This window comes from Athene noctua, chromosome 18, assembly GCF_965140245.1.
Source record: "Athene noctua chromosome 18, bAthNoc1.hap1.1, whole genome shotgun sequence".
In the NCBI taxonomy this organism is placed as follows: domain Eukaryota; kingdom Metazoa; phylum Chordata; class Aves; order Strigiformes; family Strigidae; genus Athene; species Athene noctua.
In genome coordinates this window covers 14,020,937-14,040,545 of record NC_134054.1, presented here as the reverse complement: position 1 = coordinate 14,040,545, position 19,609 = coordinate 14,020,937, and the positions used below count along the sequence as shown (strand labels likewise).

Sequence of the window (19,609 nt, the reverse complement as noted above, 5' to 3'; positions counted from 1 at the left end):
CCCCCCAGCGCCTGCACCCTTCGCAGGCTTCTGTGCCACAGAACCCCTCGGCCCGTCCGTCCCGCTGCCTCCTGCTGCCCTCGGGGGGCTGCCAGCCCTGGCCCCCCCCGCAGCTCTGGTCCAGTCTCTGCCGTGCAGGGAGGGAGCAGACACCAGCCCCCCGCACACCTCGGCGACTCTGGGCACTTCGTATGTTTTGTTAAACTAAACCGTCCCCGCCTCGCCCGTGCCCACCGGGCCACCTTCCCCCCGGGGCCAGCAGCTGCCCCCCCCCGCAGCAGGGCTGGCAGGGACCTCGATCTCCCCTGCGGGGCTTTATTGAGGAGCAGCTGGGCCCTTAGGGCTCCTCTGGCCGGGAGCGGAGGGTCCCCGAGCGCTCCCGGGCCGGGCGGTGTTTGCGCTGCAGGGGCAGAGCCTCGGGTGTCGCCCAGGACCCTGCCCGAGGGCGGCGGGGCCGCTCACAGCTCGTTGTGCAGCGGCTGGCACTGGGGGCTCAGCTTCTCCTCCAGGACAGCGTCGGGGGCACAGACCCAGGGGTCACCCGTGTCCCACTGCCACTTCAGGAGCCGCGTGCGAAGGACCTGGAAGACGGCGGCGTAGCGGGGGTCGGGGGCCAGGTTCTGGCTCTCGGCGGGGTCGCGGCTGTAGTCAAAGAGCTCCCAGCGGTCCCTGTAGTAGTACCGGTGCAGGGTCTTGTTCCAGTGGGTCGGTCGCCCAGCCCTGGTGCGGTTGAGAAGGTCCTGGAAGGTGGGTGAGACGTAGAAGTCCTGGTCGACGGGGAAGGGCATCTTGTAGTTGAGGTTGTGAATGAGGCGGAAGTGCCGGTGCTGGACGGCTCGCATGGGGTAGAACATGGTCACCTCGTGGTGGCTCTGGCTGCTGAAGGCGGTGGCCCAGGGCTGCTCCGACTCCAGCGCCGGCAGCAGAGACTTCCCGGTGAGCTGCACCCGCTGCCGGCCAAAGATGCTGTAGGAAGGGTACGGGACGGAGAACCAGTCCAGAATGGTCGGCGTCAGATCTGGAGGGGGAGAAGACGGGTGAGAGGAGGGGCCGGTGCCCGCGGGAGGAAACACAGCCCCGGAGAGGGGCAGAACGGCCCCCGGGGCTGCTGCCGCGTGGGCTGCGGGTGGCCCTGGGACCCCGCTGCCCCGTCCTCCCTCCCGGGGCCGGCCGGGGGCTGCAGGCCTGTCCTCCGCGACAGGGTTTTGGCACGGGAAGGGTGGCACCAGCTCCTGGCCCCCCGCCCCAGCTCTGCCCCCCCTGGGGGCCGCGGGCTCTTACCCAGGAGGCTGGCGAAGGCCCGGCTGAGCTGCCCCCAGCGCGCGCTGTGCTCGGGGGAGGAGATCAGCAGCGGCTCGGCGGTGCCCGAGCGGTAGAGGTTGGTCCTGCCGCTGGGGAAGGGGATGCCGTTGTCCGAGGTGTAGATCACCAGGGTGCTGTTGTGGAAGCCGGCGCGGCGCAGCTCCTCCAGGACCAGCCCGATCCCTGCGGATGCAGGGGGAGAGCTCAGGGGGGCAGGGGGAAGGCGGGAGGGTCCTGCAGCACCGGCCAGTGGCCACCTTGGCTCCTACCTTGGTCCATGCGCCCGATGGTTGTGTACTGGGCTGCCAGGTCGGCCCGGGCAGCCGGCGTGTCTGGGACAAAGTGGGGGACCTAAATGGAGAAAGGGAAAGTGGCGTGTGGCCACCACGGGGATGGCACGGTGGCCGTTGCCTGCTCTTGCCCCGAATGCTGCTGGTGGTGACCCAGCTGGGACCAGCCCGCGGCTGCCCTGGCTTTGGTGGAGGCTGCCGTGACATAAAGTCCCATATAGCCCCCCACAGCCCCATATAGCCCCCCACAGCACCAAATAGCCCCATGCAGTCCCATATACCCCTTCACAGCCCCATATAGCCCCCCGCAGCCCCACAGGCCCCCACCTGCACTTGCTCCGGGCGGTAGAGCTGTGGTTTCCAGTCAGGGATCCAGCCCATGCCGCTCTCTCCGTTGCCGAATTTCTCACAGAAGGCCCCGTACCGGGGCTGGGAGTGCCCGCAGCGGTGCGGGTCGTGGAAGGCGACGTAGAGGAAGAAAGGCCTGGAGATGGAGGGGGTGGAGGTGGTGCAGCAAAGGGCTGCCCGCGCCCCCCAGCCCTGCCCCGGGCTGTGAGGGGGTGAGCTGGGGTCGGTGGGACGAGTCCCACCTAATCTGGGCTTCTGGATCTGGGGTGACCCAGAGACGAGGTGTCCCTTCCTCTCTGTGACCAGCTGGGACACGGAGACACGTCTTCAGCGAGGCCCGTCTCCCCCTCCCCTCGTGTGCCCCCCCTCGCAGCCGGCCCCAGGGACGGGGGGGCTCGGTCTCACCTCTCATCCTGGCTCTGCAGGAACTGCCGGACCAGCGCTTTGATTCGGGTGATGTTTCTCCCAACCTGCAAGACGGAACTGTTCTCCTCGGTGAAGGCGAAGTCGAAGGGGTAGACGGCCTCGGGCCCAACGTGCTTCTTCCCAATTATCCCTGCGAGGGGGGGACACGGGCTGTGCCAGAGCAGCGAGGGGGTGTCCGCTGCGCTCGGCAGACGCTGCTGCACGTGGAAACGCTGCAGCTTCTCACTGAACCGTTCAGGTCGGAAAAGCCCCTCGGGATCATCGAGTCCAACCCTCAGCCCGACTCTACAAAGTTCTCCCCTACCCCACATCCCCCCACAGCTCATCCCAACGGCCCTGAAACCCCCCCAGGGATGGGGACTCCCCCTCCCTGGGCAGCCTCTTCCACTCTCTGACCACTCTTGCTGGGAAACATTTTCTCCTCCTGCCCAGCCTGAGCCTCCCCTGGGGCAGTTTCCAGCCGTTCCCTCTTGTCCTGTCCCTGATCCCCGGGAGCAGAGCCCAGCCCCAGCCTCTCTGCAGTGGCCCGTCGGTTCTGCTGGCTGCAGAGGCACTTCCACACCCGGCCAGAACATGGGGCCCACCCGGGACCCACGGCCCCCCAGGGGTGGGCGAGCGCTGGAGCCGCTGAGTCAAGCACAAGCCTTGTGTGAACTTGGGAGCCGGGAAGGAGCGGGATGGGGATCAGAAGTGAAAGCGGGGTGTAACGGGGGTGGCAGGGGAGCGAGACCCGGGTGTGGGCGCAGAGCAGGGCCGCGGGGCCGGCCGGCTCGCAGGCAGGTGCCGTCACCCGAGGGGGTGCAGGGCACAGGGGGGGTTCCCGGCCCGTGCCCCGTGCTCTGGGCTCCCCACCTGTCCGGACGCCCGCGTGGCTGAGCAGCCGGGGCAGGCTCCGCACGCCGTCGAAGGAGTTGAAGTGGTGCACGTCCTGGTGCAGCCCGTACATCCCGTTCTGGTGCTGCGGGCGGGGGGAGACAACGCGGCTGGGACCGGGCCCGCCAGCCCCGAGAGGCGTCACCCGGCGGGAGCGGGTCCACGTGCCCCCGTACGGCGGGGGTGCCGTACCTGGGGCAGGCCGGTGAGGATGCTGGCCCGGCTCGGGGAGCAGCTGCTGACCGAGGCGAAGGCGTTCTGGAAGATCACGCTGCGCCGGGCCAGCGCGTCCAGGTGGGGCGTCCGGATGGCCGAGTTGTTGTAGGCGCCGCTCTCGAAGCCACCGTCATCTGCTGCGGTGGGAGGGGCGCGGGGTGAGCCCCCAGCACCGGGCCTGACCCCCGGCATGTCCCCCCACCGGCGGGGGGGGCACAGCCCAGGGGGGCACTGATGACGCCGGGAGCATCCCCGGGCTGGGGAGGGGACGCAGTGCGACCCCCGGGGCCGTCCCTCCCCTCCCCACGGGGCACTCCCGCGCTGGGGGCGGCGGGCGCGGACCCGGTACCGGCTCCGGTTCCCCGCCGGGCCGGCGGCCGCACTCACCCAGGAGGAGCAGCACGTTGCGGGCCGGGGCCGGCGCCGGGGCCCCGTCGGGCCGGAGCGCGCCCAGCAGCAGCACCAGCGCCCAGGGCCGCATGGCGCCGGCACCGGCACGGCAGCGGCACCGACGGCGGCACCGGAACCGGCAGCGGCAGCAGCAGCGACGGGGCGCGGCGGCTCCTCCTCTGCCCCGGTCACATGAGGCGGCCCCGCCGCTCAGATCCGGCCCGGGCGGAGCCGTCGGGCCCCGCGGCTGGGAGCGGGGTGACCCCGGCGGAGCCGCCCCGCCGCCCCCCCGGCCCCGCGGGGGTCCCGGGCCCGCGGTCCCTCGGCCCCCCCCCCCGCTGCCCCCGGCCCCGCGGGGAGTCCGGAGCCGGCCGGGCTGGCGGGCGCTGCCCCGGCCATGCCGGTGCCGGTTCCCCGGTGCCCGGGGGTGCGGACGAAGCTGCCGGTGCTGGGCTGGCTCCCGCGCTATTCCGGGGCTTGGCTGCAGCTCGACCTGGTCGCCGGCCTGACCGTGGGACTCACCGTTGTGCCGCAGGCGCTGGCGTACGCCGAGGTGGCCGGGCTGCCTCCGGAGGTGGGTGGCAGCGCCCGGTGGCCCGGGGGTGCCCGGGGCCACTGCACCCCGAGCGGGCTAGCGGCAGGGCGGGCAGGGCTGGCCGGCCGAGGGCTGCCCCTCTGCAGGTGCCCATTTTCCAGGGCTGGGAGCCGCAGACGTCGAGGCTGTGGTCGGGAGGGCCTGAGGGCAGCGCAGCCCACCCCGGCCTGCCCGGGTCCGGCCCCTCCCGGCTCGCAGCGTTGTGCCAGCGCCGCTTCTGTCCCCGTGCAGTACGGCCTCTACTCGTCCTTCATGGGCTGCTTCATCTACTGCTTCCTGGGCACCGCCAAGGACGTGACGCTGGGTCCCACGGCCATCATGTCGCTGCTCGTCTCTTCTTACGCGTTCCACGAGCCCGTCTATGCCGTCCTGCTCGCCTTCCTCTCCGGCTGCATCCAGCTGGCCATGGGGCTCCTGCACCTCGGTGAGATGCTTTTGCCGTCCATGGTTGTATTTTTAAGGATGCTGCTGTACGTCCCGCAGTTGTTCCCTCCCCTGTGCTCTCTGAGGCGTTGGCATCGTCCCGCCGCGGCCGCTCTGTGTGCGTGCAGACACCCCGTGCTCCCCGTCGGGGCCAGCGCCGTGCTCACTGCCCCCCGTTCCCTGCAGGTTTCCTTCTGGACTTCATCTCCTGCCCAGTCATTAAAGGCTTCACATCGGCCGCGTCCGTCACCATTGGCTTCAGCCAGGTCAAGGTAGGGTCTGCTGGTCCGTGCTGGGGAGCCGGGCTGGTCAGCACCGGGCTGGGCGACGAACGTGCTCCGTGTGAGGGGAAGGAGCCTCAGAAAGGGGGCACAGGTCCCCCTGCCAGCAGATCTGGTGGCTCCCTGAGTGCTCTGCTCCGAGCAGACCAAGCTGTACCACCCTCTGCCAGTGACCCTCAGGACACCAGTAAAACCAGGACATTTGATCGGGTCCCTTGTGGGAGGTGCTGTGGGAGCCTCGGGCACGGCGGGTTTGCAGCTCCGCCGGTCCCTCACTGGTCTCTCGGGGACACAAGGGCTGCCGGCAGTTCTGGGGCTGCAACACTTCCTCTGTGGTTAAAATCAGAGACTCCAGGGAGATGGTGTCAGGCTGCGCGGGCAACCCCGGGGCTGGTGTTGGCTAATGGCTGCGGTCGCGCCCGGCAGGGCGACGGGGTACGGCAGGGCTGCGCGGGCTGGGGCGAGGGCCCTGACCTGACCCGTGTGTGCAGGATGGGGTGGAGGCACCTCGGGGCCTGGAAACGGGGAAAAAAAATCAGAGCATCTCTGAGCTGTCCCCGCATGGAGCCGTCCTGGGGGGGACAGCGGCACTGTGCGTGTGCCAGGCTGAGCCCCGTGCTCCCGGCACCCCGTCCGTGGCACCCGCAGCTCAGGGTGTGCCGAGCTCCCACCAGGCTTTGTCTTCCCGCACAGAACATCCTGGGGCTGCAGGGCATCCCGCGGCAGTTCTTCCTGCAGCTGTACGAGATGCTGCGGAGGATCGGGGAGACCAGGTCAGCACAACCCTGCGCCTGCCCACTCTGTCCCCTGCGGCTGCGGGGCCGCGGGCTCTGCTGCTTCCCTCCCATCTCTCTGCTCACACCTTGGGCCGATTTCTCGCTCCCCGCCCAGCGCTGTGACTCGAGAGCTTGTCCTCAGCCATTTCCATTTGAGCTGGAAATTTGAAGATGGGGGGAGCAGCATGAGGGCTCCCAGGCTGCTGAGGGGGAAGGATGGGGCATGCTTGTCCTGTTTTCCGCTCCCAGCTGGGTACCTCAGGATCTGGCCAGCCCAAAGGCACCTCCTTGGGACTGGCTGTGTCGGAACTCCTCGTTTTGACAGCCCAGGAGGGAGCTCGGGCATCCCCGTGCCCCCCGTCCTCTCCCATTGCTGCCCCCGTGGCCCGGGGTCCGTGCTGCAGCCCGGGTTTCACAGGCCGCCCGGTGCCACGCGGAATCCGCTTCATCACAGCGGGCAAAGCCCCTCCTGGCCTCGCTGGGGGGCACAGGAGGGGGGGGGGGAGGCAGATCCTGCCGCACGGATCCTGCCTGTCGCGGGGGGTCCTGCTTCCCTCTGTGAGGAGCCCACAAACCCATTGGCCGATTTGCCGGTGGTGCCGGGGCAGGGTCCCTGCCAGCCGCCATGCGTGCCCGTGGGCCAGCTCTCCCTGAGCCCGCCGCGTGTTCGGGCTGGCACTGATGGGCCTGTTGCAGGGTTGGGGACGCTGTCCTGGGGCTGGCCTGCCTGGCCGCCCTGGCGGGGCTCCGGGCCATGAAGAGCCGCTTGCCTCAAGCTGCCCCCGCGGCGCCGCTGGCTGCCAGGATCAGCCACCTGATCGTCTGGACCTCTGCCACCGGTGCGTTGGCCATCCCCTGCCCCCCCTCCCGCGGCCACGTCAAAGCCCGGGTGGGTGGGAGCCGAGACCTGGAGGTGGGTCGGGGAGGGCAGAGTCCCCAGGACGGTCCCGCCGCTCTGCGTGTCCCTTCCTAAGGCTTGGAAGGCCTCGGCAGCCCGTGACCCACCTCCTGCCGTCCCTCCCGCCCTCTGGGCTCCGGGCAGGTTTTCACAGTTCTTCTCTCTCTGCTCCAGCACGCAACGCCCTCGTAGTCCTGTCTGCTGGCCTGGTGGCTTACTCCTTCCAGGCGCTGGGCTCCCAGCCGCTCACGCTCACCGGGAGCATCCCCCAGGGCCTCCCCGCCTTCCGGCTCCCGCGCTTCTCCGTGGCAGCACCCAACGGCACCGTCCCCTTCCAGAGCATGGTGGAGGTGGGTGCCAGGCTGCCCGGGGAGGCTGGGGGCCCCGCGGGCCGCTCTCTCCTCGCCCCTTTGCTGGCTCCCCACGCGGCGGGGGGGGGCTCTGCTGCGGGGCCACCCTCGTCCCTCGGTGGCGTCACTGACCACGTCCTTCCCTGCCAGGACATGGGGGTCGGGCTGGCCGTGGTCCCGCTCATGGGCCTGCTGGAGACCATTGCGATTGCCAAGGCTTTCGGTACGGCTGCGCCAGGCCCCTGCGCTCACGGGGGGGCTCTGCGGGGGGATTGGGGTGCTGGGGAGGGTGCTGTTCCCACGGGGGCAGCGGGGGGGACTGGGCTGCCCGCGCTGAGCCCAGTTCATGGTGTGGGCTGGCAGGAGGGGTCCCATGGGGTGCTGCCGACCCCCGCCCCAGCCAGGCAGCTCCCCCGTGTCTGATTTGGGAGGGGGCTGGGGGTTCCCTGCGTTGTGCACAGCCGAAGCTTGCGCGGGAGCTGAGTGTTGTCTCGGGGTGCTCCTGCGCCCGGGGGGTGCCGGGCTGGGGCCCACGGCTGCCGGCCCCGCCCCGCGCTCGGGCCGGGTTGTGCCTGCGGGAAACTCGGGGCGATGCCGCTCGTCTCCTTTCAGCCTCGCAGAACGGTTACAGGATTGACCCCAACCAGGAGCTGCTGGCGATCGGTAAGAGGCCGCTGGGAGGAGGAGGGCAGGGCGCGGGGATGTGGTGTGAGCATCACCATGTGCCCCACAGCCCTGAGCTGCCGGAGATCCCCATCTCAGCAGTCTGGCCTCAGCCTAAAGCGTTACCTCTCTTACCTTGCACGTTCCCCCCACCCCAAGCCTTTCTCACAGCTTTGCAGTTTCCAGAGCAGCCCGCGCCCGGCTCACACGGCTGGACGGGCTCCGCTCTGGCCCCGGGCACCAGCCTGGGGATGGAGGGGGTGAGGATGGGCACAGACCTCTCTGCAGCCCGGGCGGCGCCTCCCGTAGCTGCTGCATCCCCCTCTCCTTCCCCACCACAGGCTTCGCCAACATCCTGGGCTCCTTCGTCTCGTCGTATCCCATCACGGGCAGCTTTGGCCGGTGGGTGGCAGGAGGGGGGTGAGCGCCCCGGCCCGCGGGGTGCTGGCTGGGGCTGGGGGGTGAGGGGTCTGCAGGATCTCGGGCAGACAGCTGTGCAGACCCCGGTGGGTTCCCCACTCGTGTTCTGTCCCCAGCCGCTGCGCGTGGGCCCCGCCGTGACCTTCCTTCCCATCTCGCGTGCTCTGCGGTCCCGCTGCAGGCCGGGACCCCCCGGCTTGCTAGGGTTTCTCCCCGGTGGGGCCTGACAGGGCGGGGGGTTTCCCTGCGTGGGGTCTCTGGGCATGGGGCGGGGACAGCGCGTGGTTTTGCATTTCAGGACGGCAGTGAACGCGCAGTCGGGCGTCTGCACCCCCGCGGGAGGACTCGTCACAGGTAGAGCCCCTGCCCTGCCGTGGGCTGCCCCGCAGGCCCCCACGCCCAGCACCCGCTTCCCCCGGGCACCCTGGGCATCAGGGGCCCCTTGGCTCAGGTGCCCCCCACCCGCCGCAGGTGCCCTGGTCCTGCTCTCGCTGGCGTACCTCACCTCGCTCTTCTACTACATCCCCAAAGCGGCGCTGGCCGCCGTCATCGTCTCGGCTGTGCTCCCCATGTTTGACGCTGGGATCTTCAGGACACTCTGGCGAGTTAAGAGTGAGGGCACGAGCCGGGAGCGGTCGATCCCCCGGTGCTACCCGCTCTGTCTGCAGAGCAGGCGCCGTCCCCGAGGGCCCCGTGGCACGAGGACGAGGCGCAGCTGAGCCTGGGTTGTGTCTCTCGCAGGGCTGGACCTCGTGCCCCTCTGTGTGACGTTCCTGCTCTGCTTCTGGGAGGTCCAGTACGGCATCGTGGCCGGGGTGCTGGTCTCGGGGATTCTCCTGCTCTACTCCATTGCCAGGCCCCCGGTTAAGGTGGGCTTCCCACCTCCCTTTGGAGGCAGCGGGGTGTTGGGGTGCAGGGTGCCCTCTCCCGTGTCCCCACCTGCCGCTGGCGCGGCTCAGGGACCCCTCTCAAAGCGCAGGAGGAAAGGAGAATCCCAGGAGCTGAGAGCGGGAGAGGGAGGCATGGCTGTCCCGCTTCCCGCTGGCGCTGGGGTGTGTGCAGGAGTGGGGGGTCCCTGAGGGGTGGGGGCTCCTGCGTGCCCCCTCCGCCCAGGAGGTCGGTGCTTTGCTTCATCACAGGGGCGCTTGTCCCCGCGTGGGGCAGGTCACAGCCCCGAGCTCCCCGTGACCCGTCACCCCGCACCGGGGTCTCGCGCAGGTGTCGGAGGGGGACGTGCTGCTGGTGCAGCCGGGGAGCAGCCTGCACTTCCCGGCCGTCGAGCGCCTCCGGGACACCGTCTGCAGCCGCGCTCTGGCAGGTACGGGGCTGCCCGACCCGTCGGCTCGTCCCGGGGACCCGGCGGTAACCCCGCTTCTGGCGGGGGTGACGATGCTGCCCAGACCTGCCCCTGCCGCCCTCCCGGGGCCGTCTGACCCCTCCAGCCACGGCTCTGGCTCTGCGTCCCCTGGGCTGGTTATCCTTGGACTGGGGACGTGACCTCACCCTCCTCTTCCAGCAGCGTCCCCACCGCGCTCCGTCATCCTGGACTGTTGCCACATCAGCAGCATCGATTACACGGTGGTGGTGGGGCTGGCAGAGCTGCTGCGGGACCTGCGCAGGCACGGCCGCTCGCTGGCGTTCTGCGGGCTGCAGGTACGTGGGGCGCAGCCTCGGTGGCTCCGTGCCGCGGGGCCTCAGCCCTGCTCCCCAGGAGAGGGTCCGTGCCAGTGGGCTCACCGCCGCCTTCGCCGCGCTGGCCGCTGGCACTGCCCGGAGGGTGCTGCTCCTCGGGTAGCACCTTCGTCCTCTCCAGCCCCCTCACCTCGGTGGAGGCTGCCGCAGCTGAGCCCGGCTGCGGGGTGGTGGGGAAGGGCTGCGCCCCCTGCCCCGCGCTGGCTGGGGGGCTCAGCCCCGGAGGGCCGGGCAGCAGCCGGCAGCAGGCTCCCCCAGCCCGGGTTTCTCTTCCCCCAGGACCCCGTTCTCCAAGTCCTGCTCGCCGCAGAATTAGAAGGATTCCAGCATTTCCCCACCCGGGAGGAGGCAGGTGAGGGGCTGGGGACCCCCAGGCTGCTCCTGAGTGGGGCTCTGGAAGATGAACTTGGGAATCTGACCTTTATCAAGCCCCAGAGCTGCGGGGTGGGGGTATGGGGTGGGGGGGCTGCAGGGGCCTGACGAGCAGGAGCCCCTCTGGGGAGCAGGGTCACCCCCACCTCAGGGATTCACAGGAGCTGTTGTGGTTTAACCCGATCAGCAGCTGAACAGCACGCGGCTGCTTGCTCGCCCCCCCCCCCCCCCAGTGGGACGGGGGAAAAAAAATCAGGAAAAAATGTAAAACTTGTGGGTTGAGATAAAAACAGTTTAATAGGACAGAAGAGGAAGGGAAAATTATAATAGTGATAAAAAACTGGACAAAACCAAGCGATGCACAATGCAGTTGCTCACCACCCGCTGACCGATGCCCAGCCAGGCCCCGAGCACTGGGCCACCACCCCCTGGCCCACTCCCCCCAGTTTTATTGTTCAACGTGACATTCTGTGGTCCCAAATATCCCTTTGGCCCGTCGGGGTCAGCTGTCCCCCCTCCCAGTGTGCCCCCAGCCTCCTCGCTGGCACGGGAGGGTGAGAAGCTGAAAAGGCCTTGACTTTGTGTAAGCATCGCTCGGCAGCAACTAAACCAGTTTGTTATCAACATAATTCTCCTCCGAAATCCAAAACACAGCACTGGTAGGAAGAAAATTAACTCTATCCCAGCCAAAGCCAGGACACAAGCCTCGGCTTAACTCTCTGCCCCCCTTCTCCCCCTTCCTGGCTCAGAGCGGTGCGGAGGAGCGGAGCTGGGGGGCAGCGGGGCCGCCCCCCTCACCAGTGAGACCTCGCTGCTGCCCGCGGGGCTCATCCAGTGAGGGCAGGACCCGCCTGGGACCTCGGGGCAGCGTCACCTCCCCGTCTCCTTGCCTCCAGTTGCACCAGCGCTGAGTGTCCTGTGCCACGCGGGGCCGTGGCTGTGACACCCCGGTGACAGCCACCTCGGGGGGCCCCGGCTGCCGCCCGGGGAGACCGTCCCCCCGTCCCACGCAGGGGAGGGCAGAGCGGCCCCAGCCCTGCCCCACGCGGGCTGCGCACGAGGGAGGGGAGAGCTGGTGGGGACACTGGGACTGGGATCTGCTGGTCCCTCACTGGGGACACTGGGACCAGGCTCTGCTGGTCCCACACCAGCTCCCAGACCCACCCAAGGCACGTCTGCAGGCCGAGGCCAGGGCGTTCCTGGAAGGGCTGAGTGGGGCAAAACGGTTCCTATCACGGTCCTCGGGGGAAAAAGCCACCTCTGCTCCAGGCCCCCCCATCCCTGAAGCCACTGTCTTTTTTAAATCGTGTGTTTTAATTCTGGAGACTTTTCTTAAATCGTGTGTTTTAATTCTGGACACTTTTCTTAAATCATGTGTTTTAATTCTGGACACTTTTCTTACTCTGGGACGTACCGAACTGTAGAGTGGACTTTTGTCAAAGCGAGTTTCAAGGCTGCTGGTGCTTCACTCCAAGCCCAAGGGCACGCTGCAGCTCCCAACCTCAGGCTGTTGGGAGATGAAAAACATCAGTGATTTTGCTCCTTACTGTCCCCTCTTGGTTTTTGGGGTGTTCTGCCAAACGCTGCCATCAGGCAGGGCCGGGCCGTTGCCCTGGGGGTGCAGCCCCTCGCCTGACTCCTGCCAGACACTGAGGGGACGGGCACTGGGATGCCAGCTCGCGCTTGCCCTGCTGTGAAATGGGTGCAAAAAGCAATAGTTCTGTCAGGCGGCGGGGCTGAGAGGGCAGGGTTCAGGAGAAATCAGTTTTCCCGAACTGCCCTTGGCTGACACCCCCATACAGAGAGTGTAATGAAGCAGTCATTGACAATGAGTCAGCGTGATCTCTGCCTTCCTTTGGGGAACGCTTTTTCCTTTTGTGTGGGAAGGAAAGATTAAGCTCTAATTTCTGAGCCATGCTGAGCAGCCCAAGGAAAAGAAACCGAAACCAAGCGCCGGCTGCCCCGCTGCTCGGAGCCCGAGGACACGCCCCGGCGCGGCTCCTGCCGGAGGGTTTGCGGGTTTTGCCGGGGCAGGCGGTGCCTGGGAGGCACAAAACCGCCCGGGCCTGCAGGTCCCGCTGCTGGAGCCTTGGGAGTGTTTGTTTTTGCAGCGGAGCAGCGCTGGGCGGCGAGTTCTTTGCTGCACCGGCAGCAGATAAACATTTGCAGGCCCGGGAGGACACACGTGCCCTCCGCTCCCACCCGCGTCCGTCCGTCCCCTCGGGCAGGGACCGGCCCCCGCAGCCGGAGCGGATCTTCGCCGGCCCGGCCCCGCGCTGGGAGGGCTCCGTGTGCCCGGCGAGGAGCCAGCGGCGGGGGGGCGCAGGTAAGCCCGGCCCGGGGACGCGGGGAGCAGCGGCGGTGGGCAGAGAGGGGGGTGAGGGGCTGAGAGCGCGGGGCGACCGGCGCCGCTGGGAGCCCCCCCCGTCCGCTCGGTCCCGGGGACTCCGGGGCGACGGTCGCGGCCCCGCTTTTGGCTCTTGGATCCTCCGACACACGCCCCCCCCCGCCCCCCCGCTGCTGGCAGGCCCCGTCCCACGTCCCTGCACTAGCCGGGGGCACGTGTGGGTGAAGGAGGGGGTCAAGCACCCCACGGCCCCCCCCAGTAGCCCGTCTATGGCCCTTTGGTGCCGGGGTGCAGCAGCTCCGAGACCCGACGGAAGGAGAGGCCGCCGGCCGCGGCCCGAGGGACCTTTCCTCCAGGCAGCAGGGGGGCCGCTGTGTCTCCACCCCCCCAGCCCACGGGGGAGGCCCGGGCCATGTGGGACCCGCAGAACGGGCTCGGGAGGATGAGGAGGGGGCTGAGCCCCAGGCCCGCTCCCGGGCACCGGGGCCGCCTGCAGCCGCCCAACCCCCGACGGGGCGGGGAGTGGGGGGCAGACACGGACCCCCGGAGCCGCGGCGGGACCCGCCCGGGGGAAGGCGGCCCGGTCGCGGCAGGATTGGCCGGGCCGGGCCCGGGGCCGGGCGGGGGGTGGCGGCGGTGACGTCGAGAAACGAAACTTGGCGGCTCGGCGGAAAAGCGAAACTTGGCGGGGCGGGAGTTGCAGGTGCCGATCCCGGCCCGGTCCGGCCCGTCGGTGAGGCGGGGGGAGGCGGGGGCAGCGCTGCGGGCGGGGACGGGGCGCTGCGGGCTCCGGGCCCCTCTACAGCCCCCCCGGACCCCCCCGGTGCGCCCGGCCGTCCCCTGGGCACCCCCTCCCCTCCCCTCCCCTCGCCGTGCCCCGGCGCCCCCCCGTCCCGCTCCCCCCCGCCGGCCCTCACCTAACGGACCTCATTTGCATTCCGCCGGCCCATTCGCCACGCCATTGGTCCATCCACCCGGCTCGTTTGCATATCCACGCGGGAGGGGCGGGGCTCGGCGCCGCTCCGCCGGGAACCCGCCGCGCTATATTTGCATATAGGCTCCGCCCAGGGGGCTCGCCCCGCCCCCGCCGGTGCCGTGCGGGCCGGGCTGCGGCCTCAGGGCCCCCGGGCCCGGTTCTGGCCTCAGGCGCGGGCCCGGCTCTCCCTGACGGGGACGGGGCTCCGGACCCCCCCGGCGGGCTCGCAGCCTGCAGCCCTGCGGCTGCCGGGGCAGGGCCTGCTGGTGAGGCGGCCCGAGCCCGCTCCGGAGGGGACTATGGCCCGGCCCGGGCCCGCTGGGCCCCGCCGCGCCCGGTGCGTTCTCCAAGGCGTTTAATTTTCAAAGGTCTCTGCGCAGCTGTTTTTATTTGTTCGGTTTTTTTAAAGCGTTTGTGGTTCCCGCCCCCGCCTGTGAGCTGGCACAGCTGAGGGCCGAGGTCTGAGCGTCGCAGTTTGTTCCCTGAAGATAAAAGCGGAGCCGGGAGGGAGGTTGCGTGGCGGAGAGTCCATCGCTCCGCGTTAATGTTGGTATTTCTCTCTCTGCCCCCTCCTTGTCTCTCCCTGCGCGTCTCCGCAGAGCCCGCGGGGAGGGGCGAAGCGCCGCGTGTGTCGCTCGGTGACCGGCCGCGGCTCTCCCGGCTCCCGCAGCAGGTGCGAGGCCGCGCTGGGCCCCGGGGACGAGGCCCCGGGCATGGGGGTGCGGCGGGGGCTGCGCGGGGGACGCGCCGGGGTGGCTGCAGCGCGGCGGCCGGAGGCGGCGGGGCCCCGCTCTCCCCTCGACCCTCCCGCGTCGTCCTGGCCCGGCCGGAGCTTTCCTGGCTTTGCGGTGACCGGTGGGGGACGACGGGGCGAGAAGGAGTCAGTCCCTGGCGCCTCCACGCTCAGCTCCCCCGTTTGAACTTGCTTGTGTTTTGCCAAGGAGCTGGTGCCATTTTTATGGAATGCTGTATTAAAAAGACCAGTCTCATCCCTCTTGAACCAGAATTTCCTATCTTCAGCTCGTTGTTAGGTTCAGAATTCACTTCCTGAATTTGTTTCACAACGCGCTAATTCTGTCTCTGTGAGCACAATTAATGCAGTTACACCAGGGGAAATACTTCCTAATTCTTTTATTTCCTGAAAGAGAGGATGACCTGGGCCACCGGAATTGCTTTTGGTTTGTTGATGTGAAAAAGATCCTAAAAGATTACACTGAATCAGAATCAGCCTGCTGCAGTCCTGACAAGATCAATTCTTAGCAAACCCCTCTGCAATTGAGAATGGCAAGGGAACAAAGCCAGGATCTCCAGCTCTTACATGCTGTAGGAAAAACATCCGAAGCCTCTGTTTTGGTGGTCCAGAAGCTTTGTCCCTGCTTCTGGCAAAGGTTAGAGGTGGTGGAAGGATTGGTAGTGCTTTATCAGGTAGATATGCTCTGTCTGAGGGACCAGGGAGTTCCACTAAGTAAATATGTGCAGGCCAAGCCCTGTCAACAGAGTCAGCGAGGAACAGGAAAAGCTCAGGGAAGAGTTTAAACTCTTCAGATAGTGGCGTGATAGTCAATTGGACGTGAACAATGTCGCAAAGGGTGCCTGCTTCAGGTACAAACCAACCTGCTGTCGTTAAGCGAGGTGCAGCCTTTGGGCTGTGTTGCACATGAAATATTTGACACAGCTATGATTTAGCAGCAATTCAAGATTTATTAATGGTGCGAGGTGAATCAAAAGGTTGAATACTTAATGATTGACCAATTTAAAAGATTAACAAGGTGATTTGTTACGAATTTCATTAGGTTGTAATGAAAACAGCGACTTAATTACAGATTTGAGAATTCTAAGGTTCACGCTAATTTACTACAAGGTACCCTAAATCAAAGTAATATGTGTGTAAATACAAAACATACACACACGTAGACAAATCTTTGGATCCTGTGGAATATGTAGACATCCCCACTGGTGAAGGCAAATGTGCATATTCACACACGTGGATGGGTGGGGAGGTGGGTGGAAGAGGCCAGCCTATCGTTAAGATTTGCCTCTTCTTGAGTTTAAATGCTCACAATGCATCAGCACCGCTCAGCGGGCAATAGCTGAGCCTTGGGAAGTCTGGCTTTGCCCTTTGTGGGCAGGCGGTCTTAAAACCTGGAGGAGTCTGTGCCCAGAGACGTCCCAGCTCAGGGGAGATGCTGGTCGTAGCCCACTGCTGGCCGGGAGAGCTCAGAGGGTCTCACTTAGTGTCACTATTTCTAGGGTCTGAGATAATTGACTTTTGTCAGGTACTTTTCAGCCCAACTCAGATGATGAAATACTTTCCCACTTGCGCAGGCCCAGCACACGATAGGTGTTGAAGTTCAGGTACCGCTGCCTTTGGGCCACGGCCCAGGGGGCTGTCAGGAGGTGGTCGATTGTCATTCCTGTCCCCAGGCTGTAGGGGAGGCAGGAGCCAGGTATGTTAAGGTCGTGCCTTAAGCTCTGCTCTGCTGCCCTTCCCAATCCACCCTCGGTTGGTATGTGACCCGGGGGGAGAATCGCTCCGAGGGGTCAGGACAGGGGGCAGGGGAGTTGTGAGCTACCTTCACTGTGATTTTTTTTTTTTTTTTTTTTTTTTTTTGTCCCTGCTCCCAAAAATACCCTGAGGAAATCAGTGTCTCTTGGTGCTGGTTGATCTCCACTCAAACTGGTTAAAGCTTTTGCTCTCAAACTGAGATCTGCAGAAGGGGGAGATCTGCTCTGATTCGGGTGTGAGCTGCCTCTTCATGGGTTTTAAGGACTGGATAAACCTGTTAAAGGTGAAAAGGTTGTTGTCCCAAGCCTTCCTGGACACAACACTCAGCGGCGTGGCAGAGGTCCCACGGGCTGTGAAAGCTGAGATGTGCCACCGCGCTGTCCCCGCACAGCTCGGGGTTCCTCGAGCGTTGGGAGAGGCCGTTGTGGTTCCCGGCACCTGCTGCTTTGGGCAGTAGCGCGTTAGCTGGAGAAGGACAGGGACAGATCAGTACCTCAATACAGCTGTTTCTTATCTTAATTATTCTGCTGCTGACTGCAGGGGCCTTGGAGAGGGACGGAGGCTGTGCTGGGGAGGATGGTGTCCTTGCCGTTGAACGGGGAACAACAACAAAGCAGCTCCTGTGTGTTCAGTTGATACATTTAGTCAGGGGCAGACTCTGCTCGCTCACCCCCAGCTGAGGAATGTTCGTTCCTGACTAACAAGAGCCTTGTCTCTGTTGCAGAGAGAAGAGCGGGGAAGCTCGCTCCAGTCCCTGGAGGAGAGCTGGAGGGAGAAGGTGCTGAGGGCCGTTCCTCCACCACTGACACAATGGAGGAGGCAAAAGCTCTGATCAGCACCTCAGAGACCACACCTGGACACACAGCAGGTGGGCCTCCGTCCTCTACTGAAACACAGGCGGAGGCAGAGGGAGCATCGCTGCTCGAGGGTGTCGCAGTTCCGAGTGACACCTCAGAGCCTGCGCCTCAGAGCACGGCTGGTGATTCTTCTGAGAAGTCACGGAAGAGGGTAAGGCTCTTTGTCGGTGCTGAGGAGCAGGGGTAGCTGGTAATTTGTTGCTCTCTCTTTTGTGAAGCGATGAGGCTGGGCTGCGTCACCACGAATCCCTTTGGCCTGCACCCGGGAGCTGCTGCCGGGGTTCCTAGGCAGCGTGTGGATGTATTTGCTGACGTGAAGTGTGTGTGGCCCGGTGATGTGCTGAGCGGTGCAGCTCCTGCTAACGGCGCCTTTGCTGCACTGAGGGAGGTGGAACAGAGTTCAGCTTAGGACTGGGTCTGTCTTGTGAGTGAGCATCATGTCAGCACTGCTCTGTGTTCCTGCTGAGAAAGTCTCGAATATTAAAGCTGGAGAATTCTCAAGAGTTACTTGCGTTTCCCCTGCTATAAAGGATGGTGGCTGGTCTTGTCCTTTCTCTTCCTGGTTGTTCTCCATTAACCTGGTGTGCAGGAAGATGTTGGTACTATCTGCGCTGGAGGAGGTGACAAAGAATTTCTTTTTACCAATGAATAAACATTGTGTTGTTCTTTCTTTTTTTGTTTATATAGAAAAAGAAGAGGAATAAGGCAAAGGCGGGTCCTTCCAGCTCTGGGGAGCAGGGCTCCCTGCCTCCTTCAAGCACAGCACCAGCTCACAGCACAGAATTGCCCGATACACGTGTTACTCCACAGGAAATCCAAACCCTGGGCAGTGAAGCCGCTGAACCAGGTGCTGATGTACTTGCCGGTGACGGCGGAGGCGCCCGTGAGAGCGACGGGGCGCCGGGGCGCTCGGGAAAGGAAGCTGGGAGCCGGGAAGCAGTGGCGGAAGGCAGTCGCAGCAGCGTCCGTGTGATGGCTCCCCCGAAGCAGAGCAGCACGGACAGTGGGGCTGCCCCGGCTCCGAGCTCTGCAGCCCCAGAGGAGAAGGTGGAGGGTAGAAGTACCACAGAGTGTGGAGAAACGGGCAGGAGTAATGTAGAAGGGAACAGCTGTGCTCCTGACACTGGCCAGCTTCCAGAAACCAAACCAGCTTCCCAGTCCTCGGGGAGCTGTAAGAAACTGGCCTCAACTGGGGAGAAAACGAGCGTTGCCTCTGGGTTGTCTCCTGATACGGGAGCGCCTAAAAGTAAGGCTGCAGCTCCTTGTGCTGAGCATGGAAGTCACGACACAAAGACTCTGCCTGTGGTCAAGAGCTTGCAGGCTGGGAGGGTTAAACAGGACACGGGGCAGCAAGTGAGCTCTTCGACTCCCAGGGTAAGCACGTGAGGGAGCACCGGTGAGTACTTGGATGAGCCGGGCCAAGTTTCCCTTTGTGACTCGTTTGTGCTGTTGGTAAAGCTGAAGACCACGAGGCTGGGGAGGCAAGAAGACAGCAGGGAGCACGATGAAGTGTTTCTTTTCTGAGTATTGCTCTCCCCTGCGTGTGTTAATTCCAGCACAACCACTGTGCGGTTGCTCAGTTGCCTCCAGGAGCTGTGAACTCGTCCCTTCCCCAGTGAGCTCTGTGGGATCTCCCCTGTGAGATCTTCATCCTTTGCAGGTGTCTGTGCTCCGCTCAGACAGGCCTGTGAAGCTCTAAGTTGCTCTTGGTTGTCTTTCCTTTTCCTCACGGCCCATCCTCTGGGGCTCTGTGACTTACTGACCTGACTTCTTGCCAGTGTTGGATTCCTCGCACAGCCGGGCACTGTTCCTTAGCCGGTAGCTCCCTCGGTGAGGGATCAGTGTTTCCAAGAAGTAGGAGGCTGGCTGGTGTGCTGTGCTTTCTGGGCACCCCCACCCCTCTCAAGAGGTGGTGGATATTTCTGCAGATGTTGTACTTCCAGGGTCTCCTGTTTCACGGGGCATTGTCCTTCTTCCTATTGCAGAATGAAGAGGCAAAACAGAAAAAGAAGACCCCGAGTGAGAAAACGCAGGAAGCGACTGAGAAGGGAAGTCAGACCAAAGGATCTCAGGCTGCTAGAAAGGATGATGCTTCAGCTGTGACCAATGGTCGCAAGGACAAAAAGCAACAAACGAACCAGAAACCTGTGGATAAGATTAAAGAAAGGTGAGACCCACCCTGCTGCTCCCCGGCATTCTTCACTTACGGGGCTTGCTGGGAGGGCTCCAGGCTGAGCCAGGGGATCGGACTACTAAGATTCAGTCTGCATGTGTCTTGGATACGTGGAAATAGGATTGCCTTAAAAATGAGGTAAAGGGCTGCTCTTGCAAAAGAGAGCCAGTGTTTGACTGGGAGCTGCAGCACAGCTGTGTACCGGGTGATGTGGTACACTCGGCACTTGAACCTTTTTGAGTATCTGATGAGTAAAAAGGTGGCCTTTTATTTCTTACTCTTAGGAGCAACCTGTGCTTCACACATGTAACTCTTCAGATTAATGAGCTGGTTTGATTAGTATAACTTGTTTTGCCTAATGTATATGAGCTGGAGGAGGGATAAAGCCATTTCAGGTGACTGCTGGGTGAGGTGTCTCCGTTGCCTTAGCAGTGC

At 64.9% G+C, this 19,609-nt stretch overlaps 3 protein-coding genes across 6 annotated transcripts in view; 2 read left to right on the top strand and 1 right to left on the bottom strand.

The window, feature by feature from the left end:
• Positions 1-18: 18 nt before the first annotated feature.
• SGSH (N-sulfoglucosamine sulfohydrolase) lies at positions 19-4,629 on the bottom strand. 3 transcript variants are annotated; one of them, XM_074921666.1, is made up of 9 exons: positions 3,843-4,046; positions 3,432-3,592; positions 3,219-3,324; positions 2,346-2,496; positions 1,920-2,076; positions 1,572-1,653; positions 1,282-1,485; positions 861-1,018; positions 19-740 (listed from the first exon to the last, which is right to left on the bottom strand). In XM_074921666.1, the coding sequence occupies exons 1-9, from the start codon at positions 3,934-3,936 to the stop codon at positions 459-461; spliced, it is 1,395 nt and encodes a 464-aa protein (XP_074777767.1). In that variant the 5' UTR covers positions 3,937-4,046; the 3' UTR covers positions 19-458. The 3 variants fall into 3 exon arrangements, with proteins under 3 accessions (XP_074777767.1, XP_074777768.1, XP_074777769.1); XM_074921667.1 differs by having other exon boundaries at positions 24-1,018; positions 3,843-4,124; XM_074921668.1 differs by lacking the exon at positions 3,843-4,046 and adding an exon at positions 4,368-4,629 and having other exon boundaries at positions 26-1,018.
• SLC26A11 (solute carrier family 26 member 11) lies at positions 4,131-11,672 on the top strand. 2 transcript variants are annotated; one of them, XM_074921665.1, is made up of 16 exons: positions 4,131-4,419; positions 4,672-4,864; positions 5,050-5,135; positions 5,838-5,917; positions 6,617-6,759; positions 6,993-7,168; positions 7,319-7,391; positions 7,781-7,831; positions 8,173-8,233; positions 8,550-8,605; positions 8,723-8,863; positions 8,993-9,120; positions 9,470-9,569; positions 9,771-9,904; positions 10,223-10,295; positions 11,065-11,672. In XM_074921665.1, the coding sequence occupies exons 1-16, from the start codon at positions 4,243-4,245 to the stop codon at positions 11,151-11,153; spliced, it is 1,761 nt and encodes a 586-aa protein (XP_074777766.1). In that variant the 5' UTR covers positions 4,131-4,242; the 3' UTR covers positions 11,154-11,672. The 2 variants fall into 2 exon arrangements, with proteins under 2 accessions (XP_074777766.1, XP_074777765.1); XM_074921664.1 differs by having other exon boundaries at positions 4,132-4,419; positions 9,768-9,904.
• A 2,246-nt stretch (positions 11,673-13,918) lies between these two features.
• Positions 13,919-19,609, top strand: part of RNF213 (ring finger protein 213) — a 51,258-nt gene continuing 45,567 nt past the window's right edge. Inside the window, exons 1-4 of the mRNA XM_074922230.1 lie at positions 13,919-13,975; positions 16,869-17,152; positions 17,689-18,375; positions 18,987-19,168. Of these exons, the coding sequence (XP_074778331.1) occupies positions 16,955-17,152; positions 17,689-18,375; positions 18,987-19,168 (1,067 nt within the window). The 5' untranslated portion in view covers positions 13,919-13,975; positions 16,869-16,954. The remainder of the gene's footprint in view (positions 13,976-16,868; positions 17,153-17,688; positions 18,376-18,986; positions 19,169-19,609) is intronic.